At 50.7% G+C, this 17,580-nt stretch overlaps 2 protein-coding genes across 2 annotated transcripts in view; one reads left to right on the top strand and one right to left on the bottom strand.

Moving 5' to 3' along the window:
* The window catches only part of GOLGA1 (golgin A1), a 50,498-nt gene extending 44,215 nt beyond the window's left edge, over positions 1-6,283 (top strand). Inside the window, exons 19-23 of the mRNA XM_007450254.1 lie at positions 288-434; positions 3,412-3,471; positions 4,026-4,196; positions 4,721-4,807; positions 5,392-6,283. Coding sequence (XP_007450316.1) covers positions 288-434; positions 3,412-3,471; positions 4,026-4,196; positions 4,721-4,807; positions 5,392-5,472 — 546 coding nt within the window. The 3' untranslated portion in view covers positions 5,473-6,283. The remainder of the gene's footprint in view (positions 1-287; positions 435-3,411; positions 3,472-4,025; positions 4,197-4,720; positions 4,808-5,391) is intronic.
* A 2,373-nt stretch (positions 6,284-8,656) lies between these two features.
* Positions 8,657-16,252, bottom strand: ARPC5L (actin related protein 2/3 complex subunit 5 like). Its single transcript, XM_007450253.1, has 4 exons — positions 16,018-16,252; positions 11,738-11,810; positions 10,331-10,507; positions 8,657-9,213 (listed from the first exon to the last, which is right to left on the bottom strand). The coding sequence occupies exons 1-4, from the start codon at positions 16,164-16,166 to the stop codon at positions 9,151-9,153; spliced, it is 462 nt and encodes a 153-aa protein (XP_007450315.1). The 5' UTR covers positions 16,167-16,252; the 3' UTR covers positions 8,657-9,150.
* Positions 16,253-17,580: the final 1,328 nt, after the last annotated feature.

The following is a 17,580-nucleotide window of genomic DNA, read 5'->3' as shown; positions in this document are numbered from 1 at the left end:
GGGGGGCGCCTCGCTGCGAGGGGTTGTGCGTGTTGAGGAGCCCATCTGATGTGACGACACTGTCAGTGTTCAGGTGCTGAAGCCCTTCCTTCCCAGCAGGCTCCTTGCATGGAGAGTTAATTGTCCCCCCAGCAGGCTCTGTGCCGGGGTTGCCATAGTTTAAGTCTGGTTCCTGGCTAGCTGCCTGGTGGAGCACATCAGTCGTCACCTTTGGAATGAGTCTGGCCCCCTTCCCGAGGGATCTGTGGCTTAGCTTGACCATGTCCTGTGCTGCCACCACCCTGTAGGTGACCTCGAGGGCCGGGCAGGACCCCGCGTACCAGCTTCCGGCTGCAGAGGGGATACCAAATGGTGAGATGGGGACCACCATGGATCTAGGGCAGCTACAGAAGGAAAAACAGGACTTGGAGCAGCAACTTCTAGAGAAAAATAAGGTGAGGACGCTCCCTCAGCTATTTATGTCCCTTTCCCTGTCCTTGTGCCTAAAACCATCCAGTCCGTTCTTCAAGAGTTGTGCTGATGCCCCTGGGCCCCTCTTGGGGGAGGTGTTACCTCTTCCATCACAAGGGCTTCTTCCTGGTTCTCTTCTGCTTACCTCCTGCACGGCCCTCTTCCTTTCACACTTGCGCAGTCTCCTCCCAGACCCCCCACCTGAGATGGTATCTGGAGTATTAGAGCTGGAACGGTGGCAGGTCTCAGTGTCCCCAGCCCCCTGTGCCATCGCCAGCTAGGTCCTATGACTAGTCACCTTACCTCTGCACTTTTTTCTACAGCTGTGAAATGATAGCGGTGATACCTGCCTTTCAGTGGTTTTGTGGTGGGGGGAGGTTGGGGGATGAAATGAAACTGTTTGTTAGCTTCTTGTAAATTTTCTGGTATTTGATAGAGGCTTAATAAATGTCATGATTCCACCCACCCTGCCTGGCCTCTGCACCTGTAAATGCAGGGTCTTGTTTGAGCCTTGTTTTTAAAATGTCCTGTGAAGTTAAATGTGCTGGCTAGTCAATGCTCTGGCCTGAAATTCCGCCCCCAAATTCTGTGATTACTCTTTAACAAAGGAGAAAGGTGGTCATTCTTTCTCTCCCCCCACCCCCGCCCATCTCCCCCTTTCACTCACTCACACACACACACACACACACACACACACACACACACACAGGCTCTTAATCTCTTATCATGAAATATAAAATATAGAAGAGTGCACACTGTGTTCCTGGGTCCAGCCCTCGGACAGCTTCTCCAAATCGCACTCACATCCTTGGCGATCTCCCCCATCCTGTGTGCTGCTGGCACCACATCCATACCTTGAATCCAGACGGCTCCTGTGAACTCTAGACTCCTGTATCTACCCTATTTCTCTATGTCAGTGTCTGAAAGGCCCCTGAAATTTAAAACATCCAGAACCAGACTTCAGACTGACCACGCTCTCTAGCATCTACTGCCATCTTTCCTATCTCAGTAAATGGCAAAAACCTTGAAGTCATCCTTGTTCCCTTTGTTTCTTTCACAACCAACATCCAAATCATTAAGGAATCCATTTGGCTCTCCCTTCAAACTGTACGCGCAATGAGCTGCTTCTCATCCCCACCACTGCTACCACCCGAGACCAGGTGACCATCCTATCTTCCCTAGAGGATGGTGTTGGGCTTCTAATTGGTTTCCCTGTCACTTGTCTGTTCCGGCCTTCTGATGACTCTCTGTCCCCATAAAAGCCAAAGTCCTTGCAGTGGCCCACAAAGCCTTTGTGGTCTGGCTCCTTACTGCCCCCTTCCCCATACCCTCTGCTCTCCCCCAGCATTCCCTCTCAGCCACAGTGGCCTTGCCTTTCTGTGAATATCAAGCACCCTCCCGCCTCAGGGCCTTTGCACTTGCTGAGCCTTCTGTCTGGAAGATCCTTCCTCCAATTACCCTCACTTCCTTTATGGTGTCATTTTGTCAGTGAGGCCATCCTGCTACCCTGCCAGCCCTCACCAACAGAACTCCCGGTCCCCTCACCTTGCTTTTTTTTCCTCCAGGCCTCTTAATACCTTCTGATACACTGTATATTTGCTTATTGACACTGTTCTCTCTTGAGGGCAGACATTTTTTCTTTTTTTTTTTTTCCTGCTTTTTCTGCAGCCTCTAGGCTGGTGTAGAGACTCGGTATTCATTGGATAAGTTAATGAATGAGTCAAAACCTAGAAAATCAAGTAACATAAACTAGCAAATGTACTTTTGGGGGAATGCCCAGCTTCACAGTCAAGCAGAGAATACAGATTGGAACGAAACATTACCATTTTGTCAGTGGGGTGTTGCAGGCAGTGTGGCAGGAGCTGGAGGTGCTTTCCCAGCCGTCTCATCCCCAGGGGACTGTGGCCATACTGCTCTTGAGACAATGAAGCTTATTACAGCTTTGTTTGAAAATGGAAGCTCAGGGAGTTCCCTGGCGGTCCAGTGGTTAGGACTTGGCGCTTGCTCTGCCATGGCCCCGGGTTCAATCCCCGGTCGGGGAACTCAGATCCCGCAAGCCATGCAACATGGCCAAAAACAAGGTAACTCAGCTACACAAGAAGACATGGGGCATCCCCTAGAGTTACTGTCACATTAAAAGTTATAATTAGCAAAACTATAAAGCTGTGGAAACTCTGATAAATGAAAACTACTATTCAAAATTCTAGCTACTCAGTGCAAGAATGGTGACGTGGACTAGAAGTCCACAGGAAAAACTCATTTTGATATAGTTGTGAGATTTTGGAGAAATTTTTATTTAAAATTTTTTCCCTGTAATGTCGATTACACATTAAATTTTTTCATTGGGAAAACAGAGTTCAGCCTTTCGGGTGGTTAATGGAATGTGTAATAAATTATATTTAAGGCCCGTAATACTAATAAGCTCACTAAAAATAAATAAGGAAAATAAAGACATAAAACCCATTGTTGTTGGGTTGTGCCGAAAAACCACGATCTTTAATACTGTTCAAAATAAGTGTTAAAAATTATTATGGTATTTCAGGAGATCAATGGTGATGATGAGAATCATAAATTTTGGCCCAGGTATCCTACTTGGGGATGATAGCACCTAAATATCATTCTGAAGGGCAGAATATACTGTGCAGAGGCATTTCTAGCTACGCTGCCTGTGGAGGCGAGCGCCAGAAGCAGTCCCAAGGCCCCAGGCCGGGAGGGGTGGGACAGCACTGTGGCAGCGGCGGTGCCAGGAGAGCAGGGCTGTGCACAGGCTCAGCACGTGGGGGAAGGAGGCCGAGGCAGCAGGTGTGGCAGCGCAAGCTCCTCAGGAGATGAAGCAGGGGCTTCTAACAGGTGTATGGGGACCCAAGGGGTTGTCTGTCTGCTCTGTGGTCCTTTGCACTTTAAAGATGGTGAAACGTGCATTTATTGAATGGCCTTTTGTGGGGGTGGGGCTTTGCTCAGACCATAAAGCAGATGCAGCAGAGGATGCTGGAACTCAAGAAGACTCTGCAGAAGGAGCTGGTGAGTGTCCCCCTTCTCCCCGCTGCCCGTGCCCTCCCGCCTCTGCTCCTCCTGCCTGATGACACTCCCCCCCAGGGGACTGCAAGAGGTCTCTGGGAAGTCAGGCTGGTGGGACAGTGGCCCTGCCACCTTGAACGTGCTCCTGGAAAGTGGCTCTGTGACCCCCGGCACGAACCCTCTTTCTCTGAGCCTGTGTGTTGTCTGAGAGGTCAGTGAGGTGACCTGTGGCCATGTGTGAATGGCAGAGGCCAGGCCCAGATGTGGGAGAGCGGCGCCTCTGCCCTGGCTGGGTGCTCACTGCTCCAGGAGACGAGTCCTGATGCGGGTAAAGGAAGTGGCTGAACTTGCCCACATTCCTCTCCCTCCTCTCAGCCAGCACCTGCCTTCTTCAGGTGCTGGTGCTTCCTTCGCAGGTGGGGCCCTTTTCGCCCTACTCTGTGCAGGGTGTGGCAGAGAACTGCAGGTGATCACAGCCAGGGCCAAGTGAATCTCCCCTGTGATTTTCGAACCTGTCTTGAAGGGTTCAATGTAGCGTCTTTCCGTTGGTTTTTCAGAAAATCAGACCCGATAACGAGCTTTTTGAAGTCCGGGAGAAGCCTGGGCCTGAAATGCCAAACGTGGCCCCTCCTGTCACGAATAATGCTGACCTGACTGATGCCCGCGAGATCAACTTTGAGTACCTCAAACATGTGGTTTTAAAATTCATGTCCTGTCGCGAATCTGAGGTAAAGGGCTTTTGAGTTGCCCTTTGGGTACTGAGTTCTACCCCAGGGCCTGGTTCATTTGTCCGCACCCTGCCTGGCTTCCCGCCAAATCCATTTCTTTCTTCCTGTCCCCCATTCTGCTTTGACCACCAACGTGAGCACTCAGTCATTTCTCCAGTGGGCGCTGACCTGCTGGTTGAGCAGCAAGCAGGGGGCGCCGAGTAGGGAACTGGCTCCTGGGAGGAGATGTGGGTCGGATGCTGAGGCCAGAGTCCAGGGAACTGAATCCACCCAGCAGTCCTGCCTCCTGCCGAAGAGCGGGTGGCTGCGGTGGTCGCTGGTGGTCTCACCAGTCTCCGAAGTAAAAGTTGGGGGAGTAAAAGAACCAGCAGACCTCAGAATGCCCACCTCCACCCTCTGCGTGGTCCTTGCTGACCAAGCCCGGAGCGCACAGGAGGAGCAGGACCAGGATATGCTGCCATGTAGCCCCCTGACCGCCTGCTAACTGACCAAGGCCCATGGCAGCAAGATATGCTTTGTTTCAGGCTTTTCATCTTATAAAAGCTGTGTCAGTGTTGCTGAACTTTTCACAAGAGGAGGAGAACATGCTCAGAGAAACCCTGGAGTATAAGGTAGGGTTTCCTGGTCTGCTGTCCGCCTTCCAGAAAATGTAGTCAGTCATCGCAGCCCTGGCGGGTGAGACCAGCCCACAGCTGCATCATTAGCTTGGAAGGTGCTTTTGGTTGATGAACTGGACTCGGGTAGTATTTACCGAGGACATGCTTTGTGCCCACAGGTCTCTGCTGTACTTGACTAACAGGGCCTTGTGTTCTTCTCCAGAGCACTTTCATTGGTATCACGTCATCAACAGCCCCAGGTCTGGCCAGCACCCAGACTTTTTTAAAAAATGAAAAATATTCAAAAAGTACCTGCGTAAATGCTATAATCGAAAACATTTTAAGGAAACATTACCTAAATTCACTCCCTTGTTCTTGTCACCTCAGGTTCTTCTCCTGTCTCCCTCCCATCTTTAGAATGGGCCTTGCAGCCCCACACACTGGTTACCAGAACCATCGTCTTCACTGCTCTGCTCACAGCCAGAGTCCGGGTGTGTGGAGGGCAGGGGCGGCGGCCCACGGCTGGGGAGGTGCTCTTTCAGCTGCTTTGTACCTAGTCCTGATTCTCATCTCAGGAGCGTTTTCTGTTTCAAACCCAGATGTCATGGTTTGGGTCCAAGCCAGCTCCCAAGGGCAGCATCCGGCCGTCCATCTCCAACCCTCGGATACCATGGTCCTAGGCGGCACCACCCAAGGATGAACCTCCAAGGGCTGACACTTTTTCTGTGAAAAGAACACTGACACACCAGTCTGGGTGGGTTTTTAATCACTGTAACTGCAGTATTTTGTACAAGCATCTGAACATTGTTTACAAGACTTAAGGCCCACTCCTGCAGACTGATAAGAACCTCAGGAGGTAGCTGATCCTGTTGTTCTGTTCACCAGAGGGTCCTGGCACTACCCACATTTCCACAGTGCTGCTAAAATCCCAGCTCTGGCCAGCACCCATCTGCCCCGTATCCTCTTTCAAGGTGAGCACTTAAAGCCGAAGCCCTCAGCATGTGTCAGAGAGGAGGCGGCTCATCTGTCGTGTGGTGACGACACTGGACATAGACAGCCCTTCAAAATGGTGCCCAGCAGCCCAGACCCACCTAGTTCTGCCACGAAGAGCCAACTCCGTGAGGCCGGCCTTTAAAAACTCCCTTTCCCTTTCAGTATGTTTGGGTTCAGATGAGTTAGAAGCAGCGTTTTAAACCCTTCCTCCCAAGGAAACATTATTTCACGTTGTTTCTCAGACCACCGAGAACTTTAGTTGTCTGTCTTTAAGGTACTCTGGGGCCAGTGTGGATTAATGAATATGCACCTTTCTGACAGTATCTCATTTTACTGAAGAAAACTAGCAAATGTATAAAAAGATCCTTAGTACCAAATACACTCAATTGCCTTTTTAATGAATGTACTTGTCTTGGATAGGTTGCTGGTAAACCATTTTAAACTATTTTTTATAGCTAAAGTTCCTTGCTATTATAAACATATCTTCTGTATTATAAAATCCATTTAACTGGTGTTCTTAAAGGAAAATCTGAGCATCAAGAGGAAATTATTTCTAAGATTGGGAGCCCTGTCCCTTTGTAATGTCACTAGCATTCTTTGGCATCTGCTTCCCTCTGAAGCAGTGGTGGTGTTTCATTTGTTTAGCTCTTAATTCTGTGTTGTAACACTGAGCAAATGCTAATCACATTTTCTACTGCTAAGGACAGTCTGCTGTATTCAAAGGAAGCAGCAGCTGTCCCTCTCCCCAGGCTTTGACCAAAACGTTGGAGGGTGGACTGCCTTGTAAGTGGAGCCACCGTCTCTCCCTGTCTGTCACCCTACCCCCAAATATTTAAGATGACACTACATTCATGTATGGCAACCAGGCAGCCCCTAGCTGGCTGCAGTACTTGATAGCATGCAAATGGCTCTGGAACTGACTGATAAAAAACTTGTATTAGTTATCATTATAAAGAAAAGGGAATGTGCTTGCCCTGGTTAAGGCACACTATCAAATCTAAAGGGAAACCATATATTGAGTTATAGTTTGATGAAAGTTTTTTTGGTTAAATAAACTGAATAACTGGAGCTCCTAAATTTATCATCAGTTATCCAATGATGTAAAGTTATGTTTCTCAACTATGTTTAGGGTTAAAATAAAGTATATCTCACAGGAAAACAAGGATTTGCAGTTAACATAAGACAGTTCCGTGGACCTAGAAGTACCAAACAAGGGCAGCATCACCCTCGTCCCCACTTGGGCTCTCTGCCATCCAAGTGACCCATTCTCCGGTTACCTGCCTGTTAACATAAGACAGTTCCGTGGACCTAGAAGTACCAAACAAGGGCAGCATCACCCTCGTCCCCACTTGGGCTCTCTGCCATCCAAGTGACCCATTCTCCGGTTACCTGCCTCCTCCTATGGCTACCCCTGCAGATGCCTCACCTGTGTTTAGAATGCTGTTTTCCATTTATCTGGTGGGGACACAAAACAGGAGTCCCTTCTGTTCCATAATTTTGATGAATAGGAGGTAGCTCTTCCAGAAAAGAATCCCTAAGATTGGGTAGTTCAGGGCTTGCTAGAGGCGACTACCACACAGCCATGGGAGCCCCGCCCGACTCCCCAGTGGCTTCTCCAGCCCTCGAGCTGGTCTCACCCACCACCCACGTCCGCCGGCCATTTTAGGCGTCGTTGGTTGTGGGGCCCCTCACTAAGTCTACTTGCACAGGGAGGATTCATTCTGATCAGGCTTTCCTCCTGCATGTTGAATTTCCTTCAGCTTTAAGAAGAGTGGAGTAAATGTTCTAAGTGATTTGATGCACTTTTACTTGTATAAAACGTTCTGTGATAGAGACAGTATATATAGTCCTTTATATGAGCATTGGATCTTGATCTCACCCTCCATGTTGTACACAGGGAGATTGTATTATCTAAACTGCTGTAGAAAATTCACTTGTGGTGCAATACACTTTTTGATTAAAGCTCTTCAATCCAGAGGCAGTGGATTTACTTGATATAGTTTGGTGTGTCAGTATTTCTTTAACTTGTTAAATTTAGTACATTGTGTCTCACATTTAAAACTCCAAGGCCAAGTTCAAGGCCTGTAGAACACTAGTCTTTCAGGAAGCACCTCCCCAGATTAGGTTTGGGTGAATAAACATTACATGTAATTTAATGAAGCCAGCAGCCCAGTCCTACCTCCCAGGAAGGGTAGGGTTCTGCAGAGGAGTTGGGAGGATTGTCACTTTGGTCAACCTCCATCTCCAAGGCCCACATGACTGGGAAGAGCTTCAGGGACATGAATGGGGTCCCTACCTTTAGCAAACTGCAGTTACATGTGCCAAAAAGGAAAGAAAAGCATCTCTGCTCTTCAGAGAGGCCCATTGTTAGTGGTTACAGGGAACAAAATGTTCCTTTTATATCTATAGGCTGATTGCTACCTGTTTCTGGCTCTTAACCCTTTAAAGAAAACAACATCACGGTGTTCCTGCTAAACAGCCGAACCCAGCGTCAGGAGGTGATGACTGGGCCCGTCTAAGCCCGCTCCCAAAAGACTCCAAGTGCAGTCACACAAACTGAAGACTTTTAAAGCTTAGGTCAATTATTGAATGTTTGGCACTTTATTAAATAAGCTCCAAAACTATACACAAATGAAAGGAGTAAAAACAATAAATAGTTATTCAGCAAAACATCTCTCTGTAGCAGCCAGCAGCACTGCAGCCCAGGCCTGATTTACTGCTCTGGCAGGAGGGCTGGAATGCCATGCTCGCTCCCATGGCTCGGCGGGGACACAAGTCTACCCCCTCCATGTCCAGTTTCCAGAACAGGCGACCTCTCATTCATTGCCATCCATTACCCATTTCTTTTATATACACGAAACACACTGCAGAGTATATACTAATAAGCCAAGAGCTTTATTGATGCAGCAGGCACTTTACAATGAACCCAAGAGAGCCCGCCTTCTTTGGGAGGTCGGGATGTCTGTACAAACCCTTGGGGGTTTTCCACTTCAACAAAAACCAAGTTCTCCCTTTTTTACCACACCCCTTGAATCTGCACCTGCCCAAGTCATCCTTCCCCACTTTTACACAGGCAGTGCACACAGGTACACCTGACCAATGCGGGCCAGCCACTCTGGTAGACAGTCACAATGTCAGTTCTGCATTACTTGTGGACAAAGGCATAGACTATCAGATCCTGCAAAGGATTTAGGAAACAGTAAGACGATTTCTCCCTCCACCTTGAAAATAAAATACGTTTTAGCGGATGCATGTCCTGAAATAGTTTACTTGGGAGTTCTGAGGAAGATGGTCCATTGTCAATCCCTTCTTCAACAGCCTGTGCATCCAAAATTCTTCTCAAGGTAACATGAGTCTTTTTTTTTTTAAACAGTCTTTCTTGCTGTAAGAACTCTTATAATGGAGCCTAGTCCTCCTACTGCTAATGCCTGTAGGGGCAGGAAAAGAAAAGGTGTCAGTTGAGACTTGGTTGGACAAGGGGAGCCTAGCTTGCCAGGGAAGATGGGACCATGCGCTCCTGACCATGTCACAGACCTTCTGAAAAGGGATTCCCACGAGAGCACAGTTAAGAGGTGCCAACAGGGTCCACATTCGAGGGATGGAGCCCTGTCCTGGAACAAAGGGTTCCCGAGAGCTGCTAGCTCTTGAGGCAGGAGAACTGGGCTTGAGAACATTGTTACCAAGCTCACACAGAGACCCCCAGTTTCCCTTTGACAAGCTCATCATGTCCCAGCCTACAGGCACAGCCGTAGGCACTTAAACACTAGCCCATTAGAGCTGAAACATCAACAGGGCTGAGCACCCAGTTGCCTTAAAGGGACCAGAGAGCCTGGCCTCCATACCACTCAGTTCCCCTGAGCCCCACGACCACCTCCGCCCACTAAGCCTAGGAGCTCACCTTCTGGCAGAGCACACCCGCCAGCAGGACCAAAGGCCACAGCCCAGCCCCAGGCTGCCCAAGTGACCTATCCCTCAGTAAGGGCCACTCCCTTAAAACTCAACAGAGCCTTTCAGGAAGGACACTGGCTTGATGAAAGGCCCTGCTCTTATACTGACCCAAGCAAAGGACAGGCTTTTCATGCTTCAGGTGGATGAAGGCCCTGTTAAAGACACTGCCAAGGTATCTGCCACTGCCCCCTCGGGCCTGGTGAGTCTGAGGCTGGAGCAGGAAGCCCTCAGAGCTAACGGGAGGGCTCAGCCTGAATCTAAGACCCAGAACCACCACCTCCACAAGCCCAAAGAAAGTATTACAAAGTCCCAGCCACCAGCAAGCCTGCCTCTGCCTTACCACGCCAAGTCACCTGCCCCCATGCCTCCCCGGCACAAACCAGCAGCTAAAGCAATGGCAATTACCAGAGACGGCAGATCCCTACCAGGTGCTTCCTTGGGAGAGGTTAAGTGCTCAGATGTCCCAGGTTGCTTGAGGCGTGGCCCCTTATTCTCACATGCCTATCAGACTGTCCTTTGTTTGTTTGGGGTAGCCTGGCCTGCTGATTTGAACCCTGGGGTTGGGGTGACTCAGTGGGCTGCCTGATGTTCACGTACCTTTTCGTGCCACTGGAGTAACACTGCACTGCTATTTTCTGTGGGCTTCTCAAACCCTTTATAAATGTACTTCATTAGCAAGTCAATGCCATTTCTGTCCAGTGACTGCACAGCCTGCTCAATTTCGCTGCTCTTAAAATTTGTAAGCACTTTCAGCACCACGCCCTGGGCCCGTTCCTACAGAGGAAAGAGGAAAGGGAGTGAGGCCTAGAGCCATGGCCCAGGCATATCCACATCCTGCACTGCAGGCTCAGAAACACCAAACCAAGTAGTCAGAACTCATTAGAAACACTGCCCAATTGCTAATTCATTTGAAATGCTTAAGTGAAATTCTTTTATTGATTTAAGTTTCAAAGTATCCCAAAGTATTCAAAGCCAGTAATTTATTCCACTTATTTTGGGGGAAATAAGCAGTTTCCTGGGGAGAAGCATCCCTATTTCTGATAACACCAGCAAGGCCTTAAAACTCTACAGGATCATGGGCTTCCCTGGTGGCGCAGTGGTTGGGAGTCCGCCTGCCGACGCAGGGGACACGGGTTCGTGCCCCAGTCCGGGGAGATCCCACATGCCGTGGAGCGGCTGGGCCTGTGAGCCATGGCCGCTGAGCCTGCGCGTCCGGAGCCTGTGCTCCACAACAGGAGAGGCCACAGCAGTGAGAGGCCCACGTACCGCAAAAAAAACAAAACAAAACAAAACAAAAAACTCTACAGGATCATAACTGTGGAGATTAAAAAAAAACAGGTCCACTTGGCTGCACCTTCTGTCTGCCTTCACCCCCAATGGAACAAAGGGGCCATTTTCCTCCATGTTTGACAGGTGCAGCCATTTATATCAAGATGCCATCAAAAAAAAAAAAAGTGCCATCACAAGATGGCAAAACCCCAGCTCCAAAGAGACCCCTTTCCCTGGACCAAATTTTAGACAGTCTCAGCGATGAGCTTTTAGACAACATAACCGATACAGTCTGCACAACCGTATGGTCTCACCTAGTTTTTAGGAGGCAGGAAATCATAAAAGCACTGAAAATCCTTATGCAAATAAAGCTTATTCAATAGCTTATAAAAGCATAACCACTGCTAAGTCCCACATGGCAAGCTAATTTATAACTTTGCTCATCAGGAAGGGCTGGGCTGACTTCTCACCCCATGAGGCCTCGGGGAGGAGTGAACGGGGAGGAGTGAACGTTTCTTTGGGGAGCGTTTACTATGAACACTGATAGCTGGGTGTTAGGAGCGCCAGAAGGCTTCCGTGGAAACACTGCCCGGTGCCAACTCACTTCCTTGGTAGATACTCACCAATGCAGAGATGAAACAGATGCTGTCCAGAGTCCCAGGGAGCTCACACTGGACAATCACAGCCCTGGTCCCAACCACCCACACAGCAGAGCTGCAGTTCAACCCCCTTTACCTTCACAGCTTGATTCTTCGTGTTGACGGGAGAGTTCCGCAAGGCTGCATGAAATGCCCGAAGCATGTCCCCTGTGCATCAGCACCAGTTAAGGATGGCTGGGCTCTAGCATGTTCATGCTTTTATTAACGAACTCATTTCAAAAAGAGCTCAAGAGAGTGGAATTAAATGGCGTCTATCCACATCCACCCGCCTCCCACTGTGGCCTCCCGGTGGGCACAGCCAGTTCAGAGGGTAGCCTACAGGCTCTCCTGAGCCACATGGAGGGTGGGTGGGGCATCTCTGCCAAACCTGCAAACCCCTCCTCTGCCGGCCCTGAAACCTTCCCCTTCAAAGCAAGTTTGGACACGGACTCACTCCCTTCCGGGAAGGGAGTAGCAAAGCAACCGCCCCCGCAGGGTAACTTGCAGCAAAATCTGACTGAGCTGATTTGCACTTACTTGGCACCGTATCTGCCCTACTGGACCCTCACGACCACCGAGTAAGGTTATCATTTTCATCTTCTCACTCTCAAAAGGGAAGAACAAAGGCACAAATGGAGGTCTCCTAACTCTTAATCCAGTGTTTTCTATCAGTTAAACTATTAAAGGAATTAAGATGTGCTAAAACTTTTATCCTCCAAGACCTACCCAAGTCAGTGAGGTCCCAACTAGGGGAAATTTAACAATCTAAAAGAACCTTTTGCCAACAAAATGAATCAATCCTCTCCTCCTTGCTCCCCAAACCTTAGCTGGAGTCCTGACATAATCTTTGCTGAGCTCTGAATAGCCAGTGCTCAAAAGAAAATTACAATCTGGGTTAGGTCCCCAAAGGTGACACCTATTTTAAACTGAATTACATCAGTTGACTTTCATTTCCTCATCTGAAACACTGGCTTCAGCCAAAAAGCTTCAAAAATAGAACAAGAAATGGCTTCCGCCCAATCAGGTCTCTACTCCTATTCATGCAGCAATACCCACATGTGAACAGCCAGAACCTCCCAAGCAAAGCCGAGTCCCCGGTCTTCCCTAGTGTGGCCTCCATCTTGACTGAGCTGGGCCCACACACCCAGGGAGCCACCCCTGTGGAGCTCCCTAGCACCCTGCTGGGCTCTGATCCACCTTCCAATTTGAGAGGCAGCCCACTCTCCCACACCCCTGTATCTGTCAGCTTTGGAATTCCTTTTTCCCAGTCTGGTTAGAGCCAGTGTGATATCAGCCACTGATAATTTCTACCTCAGAACTCTTTTCGAATTTGACATCCCAGAGCAATAGGCAGAGTCCCAGAGGCTTCAGAGGAAACGAAGGCTGGCGCTCGCTCTTCACTAACCAGCACGGTTGGGAAACAAAATATTCCAGAAGATGAATGGGTAAGGGTAGGATAACTAGTCCACAGGGGCAAAAAGAGTCACTGCTTTAGAGTTAATCTCTCTGAAGCACCCCTCTACCAAACATTCACTACAGGTGTTGATAGGTAGGGGGCCTTCAGCAGCTGGGGAGAACTGGGGAGTAGGGAGGGGCATACCATTTATCAAGCTGGCCTCTGTCTCAGCTGGTTTTAGGCCCTTCTGGAGAACAGGCTGTGGAGGCCAAGGAACTGTGCCCAGCCCCTGGTCTCCTCTAGATCAGGGTTTCTCAACCACAGCACTACTACTGACATTTTAGACCAGATGACTGATGTGGGGTCTGTCCTGTGCATGCATGGTACAATATTTAGCAGCATCTCTGGCCTCTATGCACTATATTCCAGTAGCACTCCCTCCCACCCCCGAAGTTGTGACAAACAAAGTATCTCCAAACATCAACAAATTTCCTCAGGGGGAGGAGACTGCAAAATCATTCAAAACTACTGCTCTGGACAGATCCCCCTCCAGAGGACCAGAAGGTGCCTCAGCAAGGAAGAAAAGGAGCCAATTCTTTAAAATCCCTACAAGGTCTCAGATCCTGTCCCCAGGTGTTTTCACATGTCATCTCATCACTGCTAACAGTTCTTTGTGACAAGAATCATTATTCTGATTTTAAAGGCAATGAATCTGAGGCTCAGAGAAGGAAAATGATGTCTTCAAGGTCACAAAGCTAAGCTGTCCAGCTGGCCTTCAAACCCAAGGATGCCTGATTCCAAAGCCAAGCTCTTTCTACAATCCCCTGCTGCCACTCCACCCACAGGCCCAAGGTGCATGTCCAGGACACTTACTGTGTGTCCAGCACTGTGCTAAAGCCTTCTGGGATGTTGTCCAGTGATGGTCCCATGGAACCTATAAGCCCAGCTTGGTTCTCCTCCTTTTACAACAGGAGGATACTGAGGCTCAGAGAGTGTGAGTGACCTATTCAAAGTCACACAGCTACAGAAGACTGAGTTGGGTCTGTGTGGATGCACAGCCCACGCTCTATTTCATGTGTGTGATCTCCCACCATGACTCGCTTCCCTATACAGTACGAGGACAGGCTCACTCCCTACATCCACTCACTCCAATCAACCAACCCCTATCCCTACTCCCCTCGCCTCTGTTCTAAGACTCCTAGAAGCCCTTTCTATAGTTTAATAATCTAACATAAATCCAAGACCTGGCACATGGTAGGGACTCAGCAAATATTAGCTCCTTCCTCCTTCCTTCCTGGGCCCCACATCTGCCAGGATTTCAGTTCTCATTTGCTAACCTCCCTTTCCCCAATCCCAAGAGGTACACACTCCATGGTAACAAGGTTTCTGACACTGCCATTAGTGGAGAAACTACCATCCCCTGATGTGCTAAGCCTAGGTCTCCAAGCAGCCTCAAGGAACCTATCATGTAAGAGATGACCTTCAACATGTCTCTGCAGCACCAAGACAGCAGATAACCGGACCTTGCCCTCCCCTTTTGTGGATGGTCTGGGCCACAGGCCTGACGCTGGAGTCCTTTTAGCAATGCCTGCCCATGAGCCACCAAGACTGCAGAATCAACCTTCCCTCATGGGGGCCCTTCTCATGGCCCCATTTCACCAATGGGGTAAATAGGGTGATCCTGATGGGGCAGGAAATAAAAGTTTGAATCACCACCTTTGAAAACACATTTCTGTTCAAACAAAGAAAGTCTGGAGGTTTTTGTTTCAAAGGCACATTGGAGGAACACTGTAGGACTCCTCCCAAAGGCAGTCTATGGGCTCGACTTCCCAAGCTGAGTCAACTGATTAAACACCCAAAACCTGATTTATATACAGTACAGCATAAGCCTCCAACACTGCCCTGGCCAGAGCGGGGGAGGGGTAGGCACTTCCTGTAACACCATTTGAATAAAGAAAAATCCTTCCTGTGAGAATAAGTCAGTTTCCTGTGCTCAAACTGCTAAGGGACCAAGTAGGCTGTGACAGCCAACTCTATTTTTAATCTTGTTTTCTAAATGCTTGTTTTCTGTGACCACAGAACAGTCATTTCCAGTCGTGGGGCTCTACTTTTACATCTCACTTTATGCTGCCTGTTTTTTCTTAGCTCTAAACGACTAGTTTTTTCCACTGCTTCCTGCACAAGAAGCCTATGCAGGGGGGAGCCAAAACTCACTTGTTGAACGTGGCTGAGACCATCGAGGTCCAAAGCCCAATGAATGGTCATAAGAAACTAAGAATAGGTGAGGAAGAGTGGCATTAAGCCGCAGGGTCAGAATGATTCTGGGGTGGGAGGTGCGATCTGAAACCTCAGGGCTGGACTAAGGCTGCAGCCTTGGCTCCCCCCGTGGGGCCTTTCTTCCCCGCAGCCATCCACCCACCTACTTTCAGGTGGTGCTGCAATCCGGCCCGAGAGGACCGTGCCCGGGAGCCGCCCTGGCCGCTCAATTACTCAGCGGTTGCTCACCTCGGCGCCTCCCGCCGATCATACCCGAGTATGGCCCCGTTTCCCGCATGGGAGGGATGGAGTGATCGGGCGCCCAAGGAAGGGCCAGCCTGAGGGGGTGGGGAGGCAAGGGGGAAGAAAGGGGAGAGGTCTCGTGCAAGAGTGAGGGGCCTACGAGCCGGAGGCCCCTCCGGCACGCTTTTGGGGCCGCCGAGCAGGCCGGCCCACCAGGATCCGGGGGCCGCGTGGGGCCGCGCTTTTGAGGGAGGCTTCGAGGGCTCGGGCCGGGGACAAGGAGAGTGGGGAGGCCGGGTCAGAGGGAAGTGGGGATGCGTGGCCCGAGGAGGGCCAGGTCGGAAGGGAGTCGGGAGACTGACCTGAGGGGTCCGGGGCTGAGAGGAGTGGGGAGGTCGGCCTGAACGGCCGGAGCCGGGGATGAGGGAAGTGGGAAGGCCGGGCCAAAGGGGAGTCCGGGCCGCCGCGCGGGAGAAGGATATTGCCGCAGGAGCCCGTCCACCTCGCTAGGATCCGGGCCTGGCTCGGCCGCCGCCGCCGCCGCCTCCTCCTGTTCGTCCACGAATTTGTTCTCGTCAAATTCGTCGATGTCCACCCGACGGAAGCGCGAGGACAGCGTGTTCCGGGCCATGGCGGGGGCTCGGCGCCCGCTCAGGCAGCTACGCTTCGGGGAAGACCTCCACTCCACTCCGCTCGGAACCGGCTCCGGCTCGGGGGCGGGAAGCTGCCACCCGGCACCTCCTCCACCTCCTCCTCGCGCAGCCGCCGCCGCCCGCCCACTTCCGGGCCACGCAGGAACCGGAAGTGCAGGTGGAGGGAGGGGTGGGGCGTGTCGGGAAGCGCCGGGAAAGAGGCCTGTGGAACTCCGGGGGACCCCTGGCTTCATGGAGGTAAAGTCTTCCCGTCTGAGGAGCAGGCGCCCAATCGCGCGCAGGCCCAGCACGTGGACGCCATAACTGCGCACTTCGGCTTCGCTCCTGCACCCGAGGAGCCCCTGGCCCTGGAGGGGACCGGGGCGGGCACACTCGCCGACTCCGGGTGTCATCTCTGCCCAGACTGAGGGGGCACGGGCCCCACAGGATAAGGCGCCCGGCTCGGCCTGTCGAGTGCCGGGCAGGCTTCTTAGAGAAGAAACCTTCGAGCTGAGGCCTGAGGGATGAGTAGTAGTTCTTATGCCCCGGGGAGTCACCTGGGGTGGGAGAACCTAAGTCTCGGATTTTAGGATCTTTGGACGCCACCACACTGAGCTCAGTGGATGTTGCGTCTACCTTATTGTTGTAGTGACCGTATTGTTAATGGGCTGGGAGACTTTAAAGACGTTTAAAGTGTATCCAGGGTGCTGACAAGACAATGAAGACATTTGGGTTTGAGAGGGCGGCGGCCCCGCGTCTGTAGCAGTCACCTTGACCGGGTGTGTAGGGGGCGGGGATAGGGGGATGACCCTGTGGCCAGCATCCTGGCAGGAAGGGCGAGGTCCTCGGGGGCTGAGATATCTTGCCTGGCTGGAGAGGAATATCCTGGTAGGAAGCGAACCCCCAGAGTCTGAGATGGGGAGAGATAGGGCAGAGTCAAGGACAACATTGTAGTGCCAAGATTAGGTGCCTGGGCTGTTGCTTGAGGGGTTCTATCAATGAGACTTAGCCTTAGACTACATTGGGTCTTTGTTTTCATACAATAGTTTTCCTTTTAATAAAGACCAGTAGAAGTTAATGAGATGTGACTCGTTTTCATTGCTTCGAATACTTCCCATTGAACTGTGTCTACAGATCAAAAAAATATTGTCAGACTAGGATGCTACCTAATCTTGGGTGCTAAAGATAGACTCCTACAGTGGGAAACAGGTGCTAAATAAAAGTATCAGGGGGCTTACCTGGTGGCGCAGTGGTTGAGAGTCCGCCTGCTGATGCAGGGGACACGGGTTCGTGCCCTGGTCCGGGAAGATCCCACATGCCGCGGAGCGGCTGGACCCGTGAGCCATGGCCGCTGAGCCTGCGCGTCCGGAGCCTGTGCTCCGCGACGGGAGAGGCCACAACGGTGAGAGGCCC

Source organism: Lipotes vexillifer, unplaced genomic scaffold (assembly GCF_000442215.2).
Source record: "Lipotes vexillifer unplaced genomic scaffold, Lipotes_vexillifer_v1.1 scaffold890, whole genome shotgun sequence".
NCBI classification, from domain to species: Eukaryota; Metazoa; Chordata; class Mammalia; order Artiodactyla; family Lipotidae; genus Lipotes; species Lipotes vexillifer.
Note: the sequence above shows the minus strand (reverse complement) of the source record. Positions and strands in the feature narration are given on the sequence as shown.

Coding starts and splice junctions, on each gene's coding strand:
- ARPC5L (XM_007450253.1), bottom strand. CDS start 16,166: ATGGCCCGGAACACGCTGTCCTCGCGCTTCCGTCGGGTGGACATCGAC. Junction 11,811..16,017: donor GTGGACGGGCTCCTGCGGCA/ATATCCTTCTCC, acceptor GTGCTGATGCAC/AGGGGACATGCTTCGGGCAT. Junction 10,508..11,737: donor CGAAGAATCAAGCTGTGAAG/GTAAAGGGGGTT, acceptor TTTCCTCTGTAG/GAACGGGCCCAGGGCGTGGT.